The following is a 21,006-nucleotide window of genomic DNA, read 5'->3' as shown; positions in this document are numbered from 1 at the left end:
AATTGACCTACTGTGACCCAGGAACAATCAACCAATCCATCCAATCAATCAATCAACCAATCCATCTAATCAATCAATCAACCAATACATCTACACTGTGACCCAGGAACAATCAATCAATCAATTCATCTAATCAATCAATCAGTCAACCAACCAATCCATCTAATCAAATCAATCAATCAACCAACTCATCTAATCAATCAATCAACCAACCCATCTAATCAATCAATCAACCAATCCATCTAATCAATCAATCAACCAATCCATCTAATCAATCAACCAATCCATCTAATCAAATCAATCACTCAACCAACCCATCTAATCAATCAATCAATCAATCAACCAATCCATCTAATCAATCAATCAATCAATCCATCTAATCAATCAATCCATCTAATCAATCAACCAATCCAATTAATCAATCAATCAACCAATCCATCTAATCATTCAATCAACCAATCCATCTAATCAATCGATCAACCAATCCATCTAATCAATCAATCAATCAATCAATTAATCAATCTATCAATCAAATCAGTTGGTTATATACTCATATTAATACTTTGCAAGACATAATACAGTTTCTAATTTTATGATGTGTACATTTCATTTTTGGAGTAATTTTCTCATATTTCAGTTTTTCATTTTTGAAATACCTTTAGTAAAAAATATTTCTTGCATGTAATCTACTTTGAACCTGATTTGATCAGTATTATGTTGGTATCGCGTCACCAGATGGAGGTTGTAATTTTTGTCTCGCCTGATGAGGCAAGCGACTATGTAATCACTTTTCCGTGGGTGTGGGGTGTATGTGTGTGTGACAAATTTGGTTAAAGTTTTGATTAAATGCTCTCAGATGAACAGTTCAAATCCTATTGCAAGGAAACTTGGGCTATAGGTGAAGTATGAAGGTCTTTATGTTATGAAGTTGTGTCACATAATTTCAAGGTCATTTCAAGGTCATCAAAGGTCATTTGAGGTCAAATGTTTTCTTGAAATTTGGATTAAGTTGCTCAGGCTATGCATTTCGCCATGCATGCTTTGACGTATTGAGCTGCAATTTTGAACAGTGATAGGGGAAAGTGTGCGAGGGCAGGATGGGTAGTGCGGGAGGGGGAAGGAAGGGGTAAGGCAGAAGGTAACAAGCAAAATACCCTGTGAAAAAAGTATCTGGAGATCTGTATGGGGTACAGTGAAGTAACTTGGTGGGGAGTAGCGGGACCAAAGGTTCTCAACCTGATTAGATGTTTAGGTCATTTTGGGGTCATCCTGGGTCACCCAGGGTTCATCTGAGGTCATATTACTAAAACCTGTTGTATGAGCATGAATGACCATAAATAATCAAATTAAATTACTCAGGGTACATCACAAGTTCACAATACCACTGAGTCTCATACACAAACACATAAGATGCTGAAGAATGCAGGAGATACAAGGTAACTCCGAATGTAATGCTAGCGTGTAATATTTGCTCCAAAGTTTTTGGAATGGCTTAGCATCTACAATTAAAAATGCCATCATCCTGGATTGATTTCCTTAATTTTTGCTGCCATTGCTGTCTGTATTTTGACATTTTTAGTTTTCTTTTATCTTGCTTGAATACGCCCAATTAAAGGCACATATAAATATTTGTTGTTATGTTATGTTATGTTATGTGATGTTATGTTATGTATAAATAGAATGATTCAGAGAGACTGATGATTGTGGGAATTGATTCAAAGGTGCTATTCTTACCAAATTATTTATTTCTTTTTTTTTTGGTTTTAGAACCCACATTTATCTACAAAGAAGAGGAAACGATTAAACGAACGTTTAGAGAAAATGTATCAAAGAGACTCTGAGGTAAGTGGCAGTGCATATTTTAATCAAAACTATTTTCCTAATTTTCAAAATTAGCATAACATTTTTAGTGTTTAATTTGGGCGAATCAATTTGTTAATTAAAATTTGATATAGGCAAATGTTGCATGAATTTGTTTGCTGGACCCAGTGGGCGTAACCAGGGGGCAAGGAGGGGAAAAGTCTTACTACCCCTCTTGCCCCTCTGTAGAATGCTGGCCACCCTGATATATAATATTTTTAGGCCTTTTTGTGCTTTTTCAGCTTTTAGTAAGTAGGCTAAGTGGTAGCTTAGTACTTTTTTCTGTTGACAAGCAGCAGTCTTTAGTGAATGGCTCTTTTCAGAGCCATGAAAAGAGCCATGAGTAAGCAAGAGGTGGCCTACATGTCTCATTCGTAGGTACTTTGTCCTGAAGAAGTCAGAGCTACTCTTGACAAAAGCTTGACAGTTCCAAATTTGTCTGACGGCAAAACCGCTATAAGGACATACTAATTAGTGTGAAATCTTGGCGTAAAAGCCTGTGCCACAATGTCATTATTTTTGATACAGATTTTGGAACAATACAATGTAGAGAGTGCAATGGCCATAAAAAATTGTAAAATGAATATGCCTGTGTTAGTGACAGGACAACTCAATGGTGATGCTTTTGTAGCATGTAAAAAGAATTATTATTTTGAATGAAGAGAGTCAGAGATACTGATGGTGTATTGGCTTATTCCAGTTGAAATCCTACCCCCTGTGGAAGACATGTCCTTAATCTCCCACCCAGGGATGTAAATTTGAAATGGAGTCACCCATTTAGAAAATTAAGGTAATGTCTTCCAATAGGTGTTGTGAAGATTTCAACTGGAATATCCAAATTTTTGGGCATTCATTCAAAACACAAGGTGTTATTCTTACAGACTTGTTCCTTAATGTTATTGTTTTTTAGGAGGAGAGGAAGAGGAGAAGGCTAGAAGAGGAAAAAGAGGTAAGTGTATTTGAAATCAAACATGTTTTCCACATAGAAGTACAAACCAAATCTGTGGCATTGGGGGTCGATGCTTTGCGTCATACGCACTGTGTGTTAAAAAAAGCTTTTAGTAAGTAGGTAGTGGCTTAGTACTTTTCTCTGTTGACAAGCAGCAGTCTTTAGTGAATGGCTCTTTTCAGAGCCATCAGTAAGCAAGGGGTGGCCTACATGTCTCATTGGTAGATACTTTGTCCTGAAGAAGTCAGAGCTACTCTTGACAAATCCATACCCCTGTTATGCCTTCCATAGGGGATGTGAAGATTTCAACTGGAATATCCCAATTTTTGGGCATTCATTCAAAACACAAGGTGTTATTCTTACAGAGTTCCTTAATGTTATTGTTTTTTAGGAGGAGAGGAAGAGGAAAAGACTAGAAGAGGAAAAAGAGGTAAGTGTATTTGAAATCAAACATGTTTTCCTGATTTTCAAGATTATTGTCATTGGATAAAATTTGAATTTGAGAGAATCAATTTGCAGCTTGATTCAGGCAAATATTGCAGTGAATTTTCTGGAAACATTTTGATTCTTGTAAATATAAGGGTGGATTCAAAGAGGGGAGCAAACGTTTCTGATTCCACAGGAAGAAAATGAAAACACAGTGCACTACAAATATTACTGTATCCAAATGCTTGTTAAATTACTTGCCCATGCTCCAGCCGCTGGACCAATCACAGTCGACTCAGCGAGATCCTGTTTTAATCTTTGTGTGTTTAGCAAGGGGATTTCAGAAAGGTCTTTGAGGGTTGAATGATGTTTTGAATCTGACAACTTTCTACTCGCATTTAGACAAAATGGCAATCTACACAAAGTTTTTTAAACCTTGAAAATCGGTGAAGAAATAAGGAAAATAATGACATTTTTCATCACACATCTTTTTGATCATCAGAATTTTTAGGCAAGTTGACAATTCTGGAACATTTTGGGGTATAAATTTCATCACAAAATTCAAAATTTCGTGAACTTTTTCGATGAATACTTTGATTTTTTTCATCATTGGAAAACTACACAGTATAACACTGTGTAAGTTTTAACGTGTTACATTTTTGAGTTTTGTGTTACATTTACGCCAAAGTTGGACCAAATTTGAGCAATATTTCGGATTTTCCCGTTTCTACGTGTATAGGGTGCATGCAGACGATCATAAAGATCAAAATAAAACCATGTTTCTCGTCCCCTCCCGCTTCCTTTTTTGAGGCCGCTTCAAATTTTTTTTTTTTTTTAATTCAGTCAAAACTTTTGAAGAAAGATGTTTTGGAAGTTGTGATGTTTTCTATAGCCTTGCTAATATGCAAGAAACACTTCTGGATGGTTCTGTGATCACTAGTGGGGGTGTACCTACCAGAACAATAAAAAAAGGGCCTCAAGCCCTTCTTCCTCCTTTTTTTTAAAACCCGGAAGCGAAACATGTTTTTATTTTTACTCAGCCAAATCATCCATCATGCATGGAGTACAATACCAATCACCTGTTTAAGGTTATTAAATATTTTAAACTGTTGTGATTTGGTAGTTCACAGCATCTTACGAATGGTAGTGAGCTTTGGCAAAAACTGCATTGCTCAATTCATAGCTAGCGTGTAGAAGACTTAAAATATCACAGATATACTTTTATAGGTCCTGCGGTTCTTGAGTTACGTTGTAAAGAGGGCTGAAACAACAACACTTTTGTAAAACGTACATTACTCATTAACAACAATAAATTAAGCAATTTTGCAAAGTATACGATTTGTAGAATGAACTTTTGCAAAACATCAAAGTGTTATTTTTAATAATATATTGATCTAGATAATGAGAATCGATTTTTAGGTTGCTTCGACCAACAATACCTCGTCTACCCTTAACTGGTATTGATCAAAGTAATTCTTTGTACTCCATGCATTAGCATATCTTATGGAGCGTGTCTGGAGGATAATTTGATTCACGGCGGGAAGGGCAGTGCAGCGTGAGTGAACGTGGGTCACTGAATTAGCATAAAGGTCACACAAAACAGCTTCCGTGCAAGCGTGGTAACCTCACAGTGAAAAGTTTGACCTTACAAAGCTGTTGAGTATTTAGATACAGCGGTATAGGGTGTAAGTTCGTAGTGCAGTGCCAGACTGTATTCACTGCAGTATCCTTAATCTCCCACACAGGGGGGTATAGATTACAAATGGTGTCACCCATTCAGGTAATCACATTTGAAATTCACACTCCCTGCTATAGAAGATTAAGGTCATGTCTTCCATCAAGGGTGCATGTATGGATTTCAACTGCAAAATTACAATTTTGGGGAGCTCAGTCAACATGTTCAAAGCACAAGGTGCTATGATTCTTACGGAGTTGTTCTTAATATTATTGTTTTTAGAACCTGCCATCATCAAAAAAGCAGAAGACGCAATTGAAGAAACCTTCAGATGGAAAAAATCTAACAGAGGTAAGTGTGTATAAATAAATCAAAAGTGTTTTCCTGATATCAAGATTAGTGTCAGTGCTAGTCAAGGGCAAAGTTTTAAAAAATGCATTCTGCATTAGGTTTTCAACTTGGGAAGGGCTGTGAAACAAACTATTGAATTAAGATGGCCTATTTAGGGGCTGTGCAATAATTATGAGCCCCCGGGGATAAAATTTCAAATGGCTCTCCAAAAATCGCTTGCCCCCCCTCTCGGCCTGCCAAAAATCGCTTGCCCCCCCTCTCGGCCAAAAATTCTTTGCCCCCCCTTTCGCATGCCAAATTTTTGGGATCCCAATTTACAAACCTTAAATGGTCTATTTACCTGTTGCGAGCAGGAAAATTTGCATATTTAAGCGTTTCCGTACTGTTTTCCTCAGCCTTTTGAGAGCATTTTATTAAAAAGGCGCCCCATGAATGTGTGCCAAAAATCGCTTGCCCCCCCCTCTCAGCTTGCCAAAAATTGCTTGCCCCCCCCTTTTGGCTCGCCAAAAATTTCTTTTTGCACAATTACCAGACCCCCATTCTGGTGCAGACCGTGCAGCAACTGTTAGTGACACAATAGGGTATTCCAGTTGAAATCCACACGTACACCCCTATGGAAGATGTGACCTTAATTTCCCACACAGGGAGTGCGAATTTCAAATGGAATTACCCAATGGAGAAAACCATTGCTGGATACATCTTTGAGCCTGTAAGGTGTTCTATGTAGGGTCCTTCATTTGTACAAGCCAATGATGTAGGACTTGGACTTAATGAAGCCGGGTCTCAAGTCATTTGAGTAGAGTGTCAGTGAGATGATATAGATATGTCCCGGTGGGTTCAGTTTGTATTTAAAGGTAGGACGTATGACCGTTCCAGGATTTGAAAATGACCCCTATTTCACGGGGAATCAAGGATATTTGCAGCAATTTTACCCCCTATTTTGCGCGAAATCAAGGAAAGTTTGCCCTCAAATACCTCCCCTATTTTTATCATTTTGAGGACCCATTTTCATTTCACCCCCTTATTGCGAGGAATCGAGGAAATTTTTCGAAATAAATACCCATTTTACCATTTCAAGGGCGCTTTTGAATTCCCCCTATTTCACGGGAAATGAGGACAATAACGAAAACTGTAGCGGTAAAACAGCGGACGAAAGTCCTAGAAATACACCCTGTTTTCCAAGGACAATTTTGGTCCATAACACCCCTAATTTGGACAATCGCGAACAATTTTGTCCTCGAAAATTCCGCGGACATTTCTTGAAAAGTACCCCTAATTGGAACCATCATGCGTACACATTGTCAGTGAAGACTGAACCCACCGGGAGATATGTTGGCCGCTTTGGCGACATGGCCTGGTACGCTCCTGTTATTGAAATCATTGTTATTGAAATAACAAATATGTGACCCACTCTGACAAAACCAGGAACAAGTCGCATTTTTTACATTTCATGATTTGAATACAAATGTGTTCACTAGACAAAGCTTTAAAATGATACCAAAAAATTATATAAATAGCATCAAAACTTTTCAAGATATGGGTAATTTTGTGAATGATACCTTGATATTTTGCCGAATTGCTATTCTCAGTAATAGGCCAATTATTTTCTTGCCTTACACAGGATTGAATAGAGATTATCATAGTTCAACTGTTATTAGATAAACCTCTTTTCATTAAGTACTTTCAAGGATTTGAAAGTACACTTAGTCCCTCAGTTAAATACCATCAAACATCAGTTATGCCAGTGTAAAGTTAGTAATTGGCTATTAAAAACACATAGTATTCAACCTAATTACCAAGTCATTTATTTTGCAGAAGCCCTTTCATATTTCTATATATTTATATCTGTTTCTTCACAAACTTACCTTTTCTAATTGTACAATTCAATGGGACATATCTTAAGCACTGCACAGTAATTTACTGAGGGGTGGCTTTAAAACTTGACTGCCGGTTGACCAGCGGTTGGTGGCGGTTGAACTGCATTCAATATTGTTTAGGACAATTAGAGCTGGCTTTAACTAGACAGAACCGGCGGGCAACTGGCGGTCAAGTTTTTAAGCCGTCCCTAATCTATTTGTTTTGGTCTGCCCCTGACATTATACACCGAGCTAGTGATATCTTTTTTTCTTTCTTTTTTTTTTTTTTTTTAGGCGCCACTAAAACCTTCCAACAAAATCAACCAACTAACCAAGCAGGGTGCGGACGAACTCCAAAAAGAGACAGATAACTACATGTATGCCAATCCTGATGTCATATGCTTGGGCTTTATAAAAAAAGAGCCAGCAGAACTTGTTGACTTGTGCTCACCACCCCGGGCTCGCCACTCGGAAACAAATAGAACATAAATAAGAACTGTTCACAGATCAGATCAGTTGTTCACAGATCAGACCAAAAAGTGAGTTTGAGGAAAAATTTAAAAGAGAGGAAAAACATATTCCTCAGTTGATTTTAGGATCTTCATAAGCTTTGAGACATACTTAGTACTCTTTCTTTATGACATAATCATAACTTGCAACCAAATTTGCCCGAGTTGTAAGGATCTATTATTGTGAGTTTAATTCTGAGCAAGTTCATGATGATAATAATGTTTCATAATTCATGACACATTTTTAAGTTTTGAGAACAGGAATTCCAATAAAGTAGTGGGTCAAGCGGTATCATGGTGGGTCGAGTGGTGTTATGTTGGGTCAAGTGGTGTCAAGGTGGAGCAAGAGGTGGGTCAAGGTGTGTCAGAGTGGATCAAGTGATGTCAGGGTGGGGCAAGTGGTGTCAGGGTGGGGCAAGTGGTGTCAGGGTCGGTCAAGTGGTGTCAGGGTTGGTCAAGTGGTATCAGGGTGGAACAAAATTGACCAGGGGCCGACTTTACGGCTGATTCGTGGTGTCCAGTCACATATATAACCTGACATTTAGTAACATTAAAACATTTTTACCACAACCAAAAACCCTTGAAAATAATATTTGCAAAGAGATTTTGTGTTTGCTGGGGGTTGGTCAAGTTGTGTAAGGGTTCAAGTCAAGTGGTGTCAGGGTGGGTCAATGGGTGTCATGGTGGGTCATTTATGTCAGGCTGGGTCAAGTGGTGTCAGGGTGGATCAAATGGTGTCAGGGTGGGGCAAGGGGTACCAGGGTGGGCTTCAGGTGTTCAGGATGAGTCAAGGAGTATTAGGAAGGGTCAAGCACTGTAAGGGTTGGTCAAATGTGTGACAGGGTGGCAAGTGGTAGGCGGGTGGTAGGGGTGGGTGGGGTTTGTCCAAACAAAATTGTTTCAAAATTTTAATTTTTTTTTTGTCATCTGAATTTTGTTAACACACCACTAAAGCCCCAGGGTTGGTGGTTTGGCATTGTGGTTTGAGAATCCCCTTTTTTACCTGTTACCCAAAGAAATCACTATTTTTACTATTTTTGACCGGATTTTTGCAATTTTTATGGATATTGGTGTCATGTATGAAATTCCAAGCATTTAATGCGTCAAGTTTTTACATCCTCTATCAGGGATCAGAGATGACACTTTTCAGGTTTTAACATGAATTCAGGTTTTTTGTGAGTCCAAATTCCCGCATTTTTATTTATTTTCAGCCCGTTTGGGCCTTTTTGGCCTGCATTTACGTGCTTTTTCTTACCAGTTTCAGGTTTTTTGAGTGGCATCTGATCTGAGGGATGCATATTTAATCTTGAATTGCGCAGTCAACCAGTTTATGTCACCAACAAACAAAATGGGGTATTCCCAGGGCTGTTCATAGATTTTTTCCGGCAATCAGTTATTGCCACCAAAATAATTGCCCTGTTGGTAATTGCAATGCGTTGTAGGAATGTAACTAGTCACTAGAGGGGGTGACATCCCCACCCATTGATAGATTTTTTTGGCAAACAGTTATTGTCACCAAATCATTGCCCCGTCAGCAATTGCAATTCCGTTGTAGAAATGTGAAATGTACGTTTCTGGGTCCACAAGATATTGTATTGTAATAGGAATGTGGCTGAAAGAAGTTACTTTTGAAAAAAATCTTGGTCTCCACCCCACCCTCTTGAAAAACCTCTTGTCTCCACCCTTGTCACCTAATGCCTATAGCTTAATGGGCATATGTTTCCGCTAACATTTTCTTGTGTTTATTTTTAAAAATGTTTATGCATGTTGTTAGTTTGAAAAACCTTGACTATATTATGTTTATATGTATTACTATCAGGGTTCGAATTCGGCTGTATCGCATAGCAGTTTGCTCCACATTTTGAAGTAACTGCTACCCAATTTTACATTTGTATAGCATTTTTATAGTGCTTTAGTATATGGAAGTATCCTGATTATGATGAATTAGCCAAAAACTGCTACGCAAAATTTTTAAACGAATTCAAACCCTGATTACTATATTATGTTTATATGTATTGTGTGCTATATTTTTATATCATATATTATTATTGTTTTGTGACTCATAAATCCAGAATTGGAGTGTGTTGTTAATAAAGATTGAACTAAGCTATACTTGCCAGACAATGATTTCAATTGGCAATTCATTCCAGCTGGTCTAATGACGGCCCCGGCTACTCAACTTTAAAACCACACCCACGTGAGGAAGAACAAGTTAAACTATTTTAGCTATTCCAACCATTTTCATCCAAAAATAGTGGAAAAGTTTTTAGAATTCCAAACAAAATGTCCTAAATAGGCTTCAAAATGGTTGAAATCTAATACTGGATGTCAACATTTTTCACTGTTTTAAACTGCACAAAATAATCTACATGGAATGCCAATTATACTGGAATTGAAATAGCATTGTCATCTCCAACAGAGGGTGTGTGTGAATTTCAAATGGAATAGCCATTCTCAGAGGATGATTTAAGGAAGCCCCATCATGCACTGCAAACGTGTTATCACTAGAGTTTCAACTGCCACTTTACTTTTCAAATCCCATTGAATTCTGTGCAAAAGATGTTGTTTAAGAATTGTGCGTGTGTCATTATTACTTGGTCGATTTCAGAACAAAAGTGATGTATGCATAAAGGATAATTCACACCTTTTGTAGGTAACATAAAATGTGAAATCAACTAGCATTTTGAATGCATTTTTATTGTAAACATATCAGTCCAAATTCAAATTTAACCATGCCTGCCAATGCAATGTGCGAGCAGTGGTGTCATGTTCACTCACACAGCCGTGCTAACCGCAAGTCAACACAGTGGTGTGGTGGGAAGTGCTAAAATCATCCTCTGAGCCATTCTATTGAGAGCCATGATGACTAGAAAAAGTCATGCAATTTTTGGTCTGATGAAATCCTAGAAAAAGGCCAAAGCCCGGCCCCCGCACTCCGTGCATTCATGGGTATTCATGCTCGTCAAAAATTTCGCGAAATAGGGGGTGTTTTAAGATGAAGAAATGCGATTCGCGAAACACACAAAAAAGGGGTGTTTTTTCAAACCACATGTTCGCGAAATTGAACAAAAGGGTATTTTCATGGAGCAGCCTACGTGTTTCTGTCAGAAAAGGGTATGTTAGAAATATCGTTCGCGTTTTAGCGAAAATAGGGAAGTATTGTTGATGGGCAAATAATTAGCGAAATCGCTAAAAAAGGGATGTTTTTCCCTAAAACTTGAAATGAGATGCAAAAGGGGTGTTTTAAAGTTCACCGACAAGCATGAATACCCGCGGATGCACGGAGTGCGGGGACCGGGGCCAAAAGTCATTAGCCTTTTCGAAGCATGGCGTACACAATATGAGGGCAGTATTCAATATGGGTATTCAAAAGCCTTTACCCATTTCGTGCAGCGCCATCCTATTGTGTCTGCCATACCTCTAAAAGGCGAATTGAACAATCAAGAAATTGATTCCTTTGAACATGGAAATGTAATTCTTTTTCAACATGTTTAAGCAGTGAAAACCTCTCATTAAGTGAGGGTTGAGGGTAGCTTATCAACGATTATGTATTATTGTCCCAAGACAATGTGCTGTGTATTTTTGTATAATTTTATAAACAAAACCTCAAGAAAATGGACATGGCTTTATGCCTATAATAATGATATGTAGACCTTATGTGTAATTATTAAACTGTTTTAGCCAATCTCAATTTTATGTTTTCAGTTGCATTTATTTTGAGATTAGTTTAGTAATTAAAGGATTATTCAGTGATCCCAGTGACAGTGTAAAAAAGTAAAGGATATATCATGAAAATTTGGCACAAAAAAACCCAAAAATATTATGTAAAGAACCTTATTTTAAATAGAATTAAATAGGCATTTGTAGGCATAGTAACTTTAATTTAATTTAATTCAAGGACTTATCACATATTAAAGTGGAAAGCAGTGTGAATCGATTTTGGTTTAAAAAAAAAAAGATTTTTTTTCCTATTCTACAAAGAATCCTTGAAGGGTTCTTTATTAAGGGTTCCTTAAGTATGGGGTTCTTTGAAGAACCAAAACCGATTGATCATTAAAATTTGTCAATCAATAATTTAATTAATTCATAATCATCCTTTGAAATTGGATGACACAGAAAAAGCTAAATGGCTATAGGTGACCACACCTTAATGCAAGGAATATTTTAACATATTGAAAAATCTGGAAGAGGAAGATGCCCTTAATGTTTTTCAAAATTTTGTTTTTTACGCAATTATAATGTACTTAATTAAATTAACATACACTGCAAAAATCAAGACTAGGTGCTGTAGTTTTGTCAAAATCCAAGATTTTGAATTAAACTCAGGAACTGTTGTTTAATTATTACTATGGAAATATTAGTTGAATGTGCAGGCGATGCTCATGGAACACAGTATGTACATGGCGTGCTGGATGATCATACACACATCAAAGGACCGTACCGTAGCATGACCGACGGAGTGACATGGATTCTGGGTATAAATTCCAATTTGCTTTGCTTTACCTCAGTTCGGCTCTAAATTAAAAGGGGACATATCTGACAATATTAATAAAAGCTTACATTTATGGAAAAGAAATACTACTCTATTTTTTATGGAAATGTTACAGTATGGCTTGAAATACAAACATTGAATGTTTATGAGTACAATGATGAAACATGGACTGTTCCATTCAACTAAATAAGGTTCACATTTCACCAAATGAAAATATTCTTTACATTAGACAAATAAAAAACATTCAATATTTGTTTTATAACTCATAGAAAATATAAATTTTAAAATATCTAACTTTTTTTTTTATTTTAGAAACACAATTGCTGTCTTCAGTAGATAGTAATAATACATTTTATTATTATACATTAAATAACTGTCTTCAGTACATAAGAGAGCAATAATAAAGTCATTGCTGTTTTCAGTAGATGAATTATAATTTACATAGGGCCTACTTATTGTCATAAGTAAAGCATTTTCCACCCTGATGTGGCAGTGATGAGGGTGGAAAATGCTATAGATGGCAATAATAAATTTTGTAATCACTGTCTTCTGCAGATAATTGTAGATAGCAATGATAATTACATAATTGCTGTCTTCAGTAGATAGAATTAAGAAATTTTATATCTACTGTCTTTCGTAGATATATTAAATTAAATAATTACTGCCTTCAGGAGCAATAAACTAATAATACATTAACAATTCTTCAGTAGATGCCTTAGTATAGCAATAGTATACTTAATAATTACTGTCTTCAGTAGATAGTAATATAAATTTGATAATCACTGTCTTCAATAGTCAGTAGATAGTAATAATAATTAAAATATAACCGTCTTCAGTAGATAGTAATATTGAATTAAATATCAAATATTTACTTACTATGTTCCGTAGATTGCAATAATTAATTTCATATTTACAGTCTTTTTATTTTTTCATTACTGTCTTCAGTAGGTACTATATAGGTATAAATGATTATTGTCTTTTGTTGAATAATTTCACTCAGTGGCATTTGCCAAAATACATTGCTGTGAGAGGTCACCATAACACCATATTGAAAAGTCTTTTAAAGGAGTGTTTCGTGATCCTAGCATCCTCTTTTTATGACATTTTTCAGTACATATCCACGAAAAAGCCTATTCCCAAAATTTCAGTTGATTCCGATTTTGCGTTTGTGAGTTATGCATGATTATGTGTATTACACTGCTCCATAGACAATGCGTTGTAATTTCGTTCTGGTGTACCAGAACGAAATTCAAATTTCACGATATCTTTGCAAAACGAATTAATCTGCAAGAAATATTTTCTACATAAACATTATGTAGCCAGAGGTTTCCAGTGATAAAAATCTCAACTTTTTTTGAGAAAAGTGGGGGGATGAGGCTGTGGATCACGAAATGCCCCTTTAAGACACCCACCTTAAAAGGTGTGTTGGAGTAGTCATGGTCATTCAACTTAAAAATCTAAAAAACTCATTTTCGTTATCTAGATTGAGGGATTTACACCTTGAAGATTTAAAAGCTTTTGAATAGGTACATGCACTCTTGAGATATGTGTCGTTTTACGAAGATGTTTAATTTCGACATTCTTTGTAATGTAACTCAAGAACCGCAAGACCTACAAAAGTGTAACTGTGATATTTCAATTCTTCGTGAAGCCTGCTTCATAATACAAAATAACCAAAACAAATTTTGCCAGAGGTCCTTACTATTCACATATTGCATGTCTTAGAAGAGTAGTAGAGTACAATGATGAAATAATGGACTGTTCCATTCAACTGATAAACAGGTTCATATTTCAAAAAATAAAAATATTCTTTACATTGAACAAATAAAAACAGTCAATGTTATTAGGCCTACTCATATAAATTCCAAAATAAATTAAAAAATATCTATATATTTAAACTATTTTATTTTAGAAATAGGCCTAGGCCTACATGCCTAATTGCTGTCTTCAGTAGATAGTAATAATAAATTTTGTCATTACTATCACACAGCAGTATAGGGAGGCAAGGGGATTTCGGGGGGGATTTCCCCAAAAATATTTTTCTTGCCTCCATTCCCCCCCCCTCCCGTTTCCCGGCTGTTTCCCCGATCCACTTTCAAGGCAAAAATCCCAAAGTACAAAAATTCCCACTTTTTTTAGGCAATTTAGTGCAAAATTTGTTTCCCCCCAATTCACTTTTCCCGATGCCCCCATACCACCCACCAAAGTATTTATGAACACTCCCTAAAAAGGCAGCCGATGTGGGTTTTAAATGAAAACTGAATCATCTTTCGCTGGTAGTAAGCGATCAACTTTTAACCAATGAAACGGATTGTTTTTACCGAAGCAATGATAAAACGATGCAGCTCATTCGTCAGATATACTGATTCATCGCTAGCGTGGTAAGCTGTGGTAAACAACGGTGTTTTTAAGTGACTCTTGAAGCTTCTTGAGCAGTATTATCGTAATGGTATTTCGTGATTGATCATCAAATTCTTTTGTATAAATCTTTGTAGTTTTTATTCGGCTTACAGACAGATTCACTAATGCATGTTGCGGTTCGTTCGGCGGTTTGCAGTACGGTAAGCTTACATAGTACAAGGAACTTATACGATGTCCTCATTCACAAACTGATACTTTCTGTCCATCGTATAAGACTGTTACCGCACGGCAACTGGTTGAAGGAATATTACACAGTCAAGAATAGGCTCCATCATTTTTTTGTTCTGATCCCTCCCAGTCTCCCAAAACATCAAAAGCGTTGCACTTATACTTACTTAAGACTGTCCTTTTTCATATAACGCAGACAAAGTAGGGCCAACTTGCCTAGAAATGGTCAAATTTTGGCAAGAAATATCTCTGTGTAATCCTATGTAAGTCCCATATCACATCGTTATCGGCGATCGAGGTTTTTTTTTTTCTGAAGTTTGGTTGGTACCCACCAGCGTCATGCATGTGACGTGACACGGCTAAAATAAGCGACCGGGAATCGGGGATCGTTAAAACGTCAACAAATTTCAAAACATAGAAAGCAGTAAACTTATTGGCGAGCGGTCCGAATTTTGAGCCATAAGTTTACGTGGTGAACTAAAGCTTACAGTAGGTATGATTTATGATACACAACACACACACCCCCACACACTGATACAAGTAGGCCTACTATGATCCGTAGATCTATGAAAAAAGATGCTATTAAAGTCTTGCTTGCAGGACGAAGTTACAGAAGTCAAATGTAAATGGGGCTCCAAAAAATTGCCATATAAATATCTCGGGTATAATTTTAAGTGAATTTTAATGTTTCATAGTCAAACCATGTCATTTTTAATAATTATAGGTACATCATGATCAAATTATTAGGGATAGTGCAATAATTATTTGACCCCTAGGTGGTGAATGTGGGGTGGGGGAAAGGATTTTTTGACCAGTCAAAAGGGGGAAGCATATTTTGGCACGTCTAAAGGGGGGCAAGCAATTTTTGGCAGGTCAAAAGGGGACTTAAAGGAGTATTTTGTGATCCTATAGCATCCTCTTTTTATGACATTTTTCAGTAGGCCCTAGATATATCCACAAAAAAAGCTTATTCCCCAAATTTCAGTTGATTCTGATTTTGCCATGTGCGAGTTATGCATGATTATGTGCATAACACTGCTCCATAGACAATGTGTTGTAATTTCTTTCTGGTCAAATTCCACGATAACTTTGCTAAACAAATTAATCTGCAAGAATTTTTTTGTACATAAACATTATGTAGCCAGAAGTTTCCAGTGATATAAAAATCTCAACTTTTTATGAAAAAAGTAGGGGATGATGCTGTGGATCACAAAATGCCCTTTTAAGTGATTAGTTTGTCACTTTTTTAATAATTAGGCCTATTACGACCTAAAAATGTGTAGGAAAACATTAGGAACATATTCAAATATACTAAGTTTACTGCTCACTGCCTTGCCATTATTTTATAAGACAAGTGAAGGTTTTAAATTTGGGTACCCCAAGATCTTGATAACATTTTACACCCGGATTTAGCCTACACTGGCTATCCAGGCTTGTGCATTTGTATGAGCTTGGAACGGTCCATGGTTTTCCATGGATTAGCATGTGTTCCTCACGGACCAACCTGGGTAAACAAACAAACAAGAGCCACTTGTTGTAACAGTAGGTTATATAATAAGAGTCTTGTGATGCTGTAAATCTTGTGAGGATGTAATTTCTTTTCGCATGAAACCAGAAGACTGAAAATTGAGGTTATAGGGTCAATACTACCAAGTAGCTTGCCATTGATTACTCCCCATTCCTGAAAAATACAGCCTAATTTTTCGAGCTTAAAAAGATATTATCAACTTCTGCCAAATGAAACACAGTTCAATCCTAATTATTCACTTAGGCCTAAAAAAATTGTTTGATTGGCGAAACATAAAAATTTAGTGTTTTTTTTTTGTTTTTTTTTACTTTTAAAGCTTTAAATTGCTGTAAAAAAGGCCTTGGAATTTTTTTTTTTAATTATTTTTTTTTTAAAGTCAGTGTCTGGCCTATTTTAGGGTAATTACGCCAATCAACCAATTTATTTAGGTCTTAGTTCTAACTGCCAATAAAGTTTTAACTATTTCATTATTATTTCAAATTTCACTATTTGACCAAATTTATGAATTAAGAGGCAAAACATGCATTTTTATCATGTTTTTCACATACTGTGACGATCAAGTTCAAAAACTTGTACAAAGTATAATTTCAATTTATGCATTCTAATTTTTGGAAAAATCATGTTTCATTCTTATAAGGCCAAAAAAAATAATGGTTTGTCTCAAAGCTCACGAGTGGTTTCAAAACAAATGCGAAATGCTTTTTCATGGTATTTCCAAATCTCATGATTTTACAAATGCGCACGCGAGCTTTGAGACAAACCTTTTTTTTGGCCTAACCAATCATTTAATTAAAGTAATACAAAAATGTGAAAATTTAAGCAAAATTTCCACATACTCAAGATTTTGAATGCTTAGACTTGTATCAAGTCTTTATTTTTGTGACTTGCTTGTCAGAAACATGCTAAAAATGCATGTTTTTTTAAACTCTTTTTTCAAGAAAATGATAAAATGGTGAAATTTTTCTTTTAACTCCAGTTAGTACTAAATGAATGATTAGGATTGATAGCTGTGTTTCATTTGGCAGACCTTGATAATATTTTTTTAATCCCAAAAAAATTAGTGCTGCATTTTTCTGGAATGGGGAGGGGAGTATTAAGGTGCATTCAAGAGCCCCAAGGGTTTTAAAGTGATGGCATCAGTGGCGTAGCATCATAGGGGCATGGGGGGCACATGTTCCCCCAATTGATCTCAAAATTGAGAAAATCCCATAGGAAAATTGCCGAAAAATAGCTTGTGCCCCCCCCCATCAGACCCGGTGCCCCCCCAATACGATGACACACGCCACGCCACTGGATGGCATGTTTTTATACTGCAGTCAAGTTTGTTCACCCATTATGTTGAGCAACACACTGGACTACAGTCATAAATTTGCCTAACTTTATAGCACTGCTAATCCAGATCTTGTGGTGACAGTATAGTTTGCCTAACAATTTGACATACTGGTCCTTATGCATCTACCACCACAGAATGGCTTGGTGCCCTTGATCGTCGGACTAATCCAACTGCGCGTATCGATCTTATATCCGTGGATTACAGCCGCGCATTTGATTCTATTTCACACCATGTGCTCATTAAAAAGCTTCATAAGACCCACGGCATTCGCGGACCTTTATTGCAATGGATAACATCTTTCCTTACTGGCCGTCGACAACGTGTCATGTTTCAGGGTGCTAGTTCTGAGTGGACCAATGTATTATCTGGGGTCCCTCAGGGATCTGTTTTGGGCCCACTTTTGTTTAATATATACGTTAACGCTTCATCTTCATCTTCAGTCTCCCATGTACGCTTATGCTGATGACACGTTCATTTTTAGGATCATTAAAGATGACACGGATATTACTATATTGCAATCTGATCTGGATAAATTAAACTGGTGGTCAAACAATAACGCTCTTCAATTAAATCCATCTAAATGCCAAGTCATGTGCATTAGCAGGCGCAAAAACAAACCTGTTCCTGCCTACCACGTCAATAATACTAGTCTTGCTACTACTGATAACCTTCGTCTCCTGGGTGTAACAGTCTCCAGTGATCTTTCGTGGAATTCTCACGTCAACAACATTGTCAAAAAGTGCAATAAATTACTTGGTTTTACCAGAATTGTCGCGGGAAGTAAGAACTCCTATGTTCTACTCAAACTTTACCAGTCGCTCATTTTGCCAATATTAGATTACTGCTCGCCTGTTTGGAATGTTTACAAGAAATGTAATATTGATAAATTGGAACAAATACAGCATCGTGCTACTAGGTCAATTCTTTGTCAACGTGGGGGATCAATCATATGAGGACAGACTCAGAACTCTAAATCTCACAACTTTGAAAACTAGAAGGACTTATTTGTCTGTTTCATTAAGCTTGTTCATGTCTTACTAATGCCAATCCTTTCTTTTTTCCAGGTGGTGTGTTAATACTGAGACATGAAGCTTTAATTTTAAACAATCAATCACTCCTAAAACAGATGCTTACAAAACTGTCTTTTAGTTAATTTCCCAGTGTTATGGTCTTCAATTCCATCCGATGTCAGAGACTCATATCTCACCTGTAACAAGTCTACTTTTAAATCTCAACTCAAATCTCACTATATGGAGCATGATGATTAATTTGTATTGATGCCTTTTTGTATTTTTTTTTTTTCCAATATGATTTGTGCGTGTGTGGTCTGCTGAGTTGGGAGCGCTGCACCTTGTGGTGACAGTGCTCTTTTGTGCTTTCAGTGTTCCCCGGCAGCTCAGTAGACCCAATTTGTTGTTTTGTCTCAATTTTGTTGTTAATTGCCAGATGAATAAAATTAAAAAAAATAAAATAAAATCTAAAAGTTAGTCACATTTATCATCACTATACCATAAAATGACATAAAGGGCATTCAGTGATCCCAGAGTAAAAATATTAAAATTGTGAATAAAATGCTTAAAAATGAAGGCTATGTCATTAAAATTTTCATCAAGTATTTTTGGATTGAAACAATAAGGTAGAAAACAAGGAAAGCAGGAGTATTGACAAAGTTGGAGCCCCATTCAAATACATGTTTATCTAAAGTAAAGAATTTACAGATTAGAGAAATTACAGATTCATGTAAAATGTCCAGGCCTGTAACCAGGGGGCTGATTTTGAAAAGGTGGACTGGGGGTAAATTTTGACAAAGTGGACTTTGACCAAAAAGGGCTAAACAAACCTATATTTTTTTACTTGCTATGCTTTGCTCTCCTCCCTCGGTTATGAAATGTCTAGCAGGATATGTTAGCACCAGTGTTCGAATTTAGGAAAAATAAATGGTTGTCCCACGGACAACCAGATTATAATTTCTGGTTGTCCGTCTAAGTTTTTGGTTGTCCCTAGGCCTACAAATGTGACTTTTGGCTAGATTTATGGTTGTCCGGCGGACAACCGAATCAATATTTTTGGTTGTCCGGCAACTTTTTAGTTGTCCCGGCAACCGGACAACCAAAATTTCGAGCGCTGGTTAGCACATATCCATGCTGGATCTTCTGAGACACAAAGTGTGTGGGGTGGGTCTGTGTATGCACACGAGAGAGTTAGTGAGAATTTGTGAGATATAAAAAATGTTGTAAATTTAGTCTTTGTATGGTGTATTCAACTGAATTCTGCTGCAGTAAGCGCAATCAATTAATTTCTTTTAGTAAATTTATATGGGTTTTATGTCTTTAGATGTAATTTATAATTGTAATAGTTCGTATGAGAAAGGTTTTTAACACAAGTCAACACATACATAAATGACAGCCAGTGAAAAAATTTCACTGACTATCCAGGATTTGAACCTGGGACCTTCGGATCACCGGACCGATACTCTACCAACTGAGCTAATAAGTCAGATGGAGAAGAGCAGTGATGTTATTATCTATAGGCCTTCAGTTCAATGCCCGCCCTCTATCATCTTCTCATCCAAGAAGCTTTTTAAGAAAGAGGATTGGAAATCATTCGAAATCATATACTGAGACGGAGAAATAAAGTTTAATCTATGTGGTAAATTAAATATGAGAAAGGTTTTTAACACAAGTCAACACATACATAAATGACAGCCAGTGAAAAAATTTCACTGACTATCCAGGATTTTTTCTTAAAGCTTCTTGGATGAGAAGATGATAGAGGGCGGGCATTGAACTGAAGGCCTATAGATAATAACATCACTGCTCTTCTCCATCTGACTTATTAGCTCAGTTGGTAGAGCATCGGTCCGGTGATCCGAAGGTCCCAGGTTCAAATCCTGGATAGTCAGTGAAATTTTTTCACTGGCTGTCATTTATGTATGTGTTGACTTGTGTTAAAAACCTTTCTCATATTTAATTTACCACATAGATTAAACTTTATTTCTCCGTCTGTAATAGTTCGTGTAATTTGGCCTTCGGGCCACAAAGTGGAGTAAATAAAATCTGAATCTGATACTAACAAAAATGCCAAAATCTGAATTTTGATGATATTTACCCGGATATTTAGGCATACTATCCTCTGGATGAGCAAATCTCTGAATGGGCCTTTAATTATAATAATGATAAAACAATGTGCAGGTTTGAGGGTCTCACTGTCCGACTAGTTTATATAACGATAATGTCCCAAGTCCATTAATTAAGTTCTTTGTATTATTATTAATATTTCAGGGGAAGGTCCTTCAAGGATGGGTCGCAGGTTTAGGATATGTTCGGGAGAGATAAAGAAGAGGATACATGTAGTGGCAAGTTCCTATGATGAGCTAGTGAACCGAGGTGAGTACACATTGGGCTATTCCACTTGAAAATCACACTACCCCTGTGGAAG

The 21,006-nt window shown here is 36.6% G+C and overlaps 1 protein-coding gene and 1 non-coding gene across 4 annotated transcripts in view; both read left to right on the top strand.

The window, feature by feature from the left end:
* The window catches only part of LOC140136342 (uncharacterized), a 45,356-nt gene extending 36,892 nt beyond the window's left edge, over positions 1 to 8,464 (top strand). For 2 of the 3 annotated variants that reach the window (XM_072158070.1, XM_072158071.1), the window contains exons 7-11: positions 1,768 to 1,842; positions 2,771 to 2,809; positions 3,201 to 3,239; positions 5,193 to 5,261; positions 7,412 to 8,464. In XM_072158070.1, the coding sequence (XP_072014171.1) occupies positions 1,768 to 1,842; positions 2,771 to 2,809; positions 3,201 to 3,239; positions 5,193 to 5,261; positions 7,412 to 7,606 (417 nt within the window). In that variant the 3' untranslated portion in view covers positions 7,607 to 8,464. The remainder of the gene's footprint in view (positions 1 to 1,767; positions 1,843 to 2,770; positions 2,810 to 3,200; positions 3,240 to 5,192; positions 5,262 to 7,411) is intronic. The other variant, XM_072158072.1, reaches the window with a different exon arrangement.
* An 11,932-nt stretch (positions 8,465 to 20,396) lies between these two features.
* Positions 20,397 to 20,470, top strand: Trnat-ggu (transfer RNA threonine (anticodon GGU)). The gene has a single exon. It is a non-coding gene; the product is annotated as a tRNA-Thr (tRNA).
* The last annotated feature ends 536 nt before the right edge of the window (positions 20,471 to 21,006 follow it).

Source organism: Amphiura filiformis, chromosome 16 (genome assembly GCF_039555335.1).
Source record: "Amphiura filiformis chromosome 16, Afil_fr2py, whole genome shotgun sequence".
Taxonomy (NCBI): domain Eukaryota; kingdom Metazoa; phylum Echinodermata; class Ophiuroidea; order Amphilepidida; family Amphiuridae; genus Amphiura; species Amphiura filiformis.
This window is presented reverse-complemented; position numbering and strand designations above follow the sequence as displayed.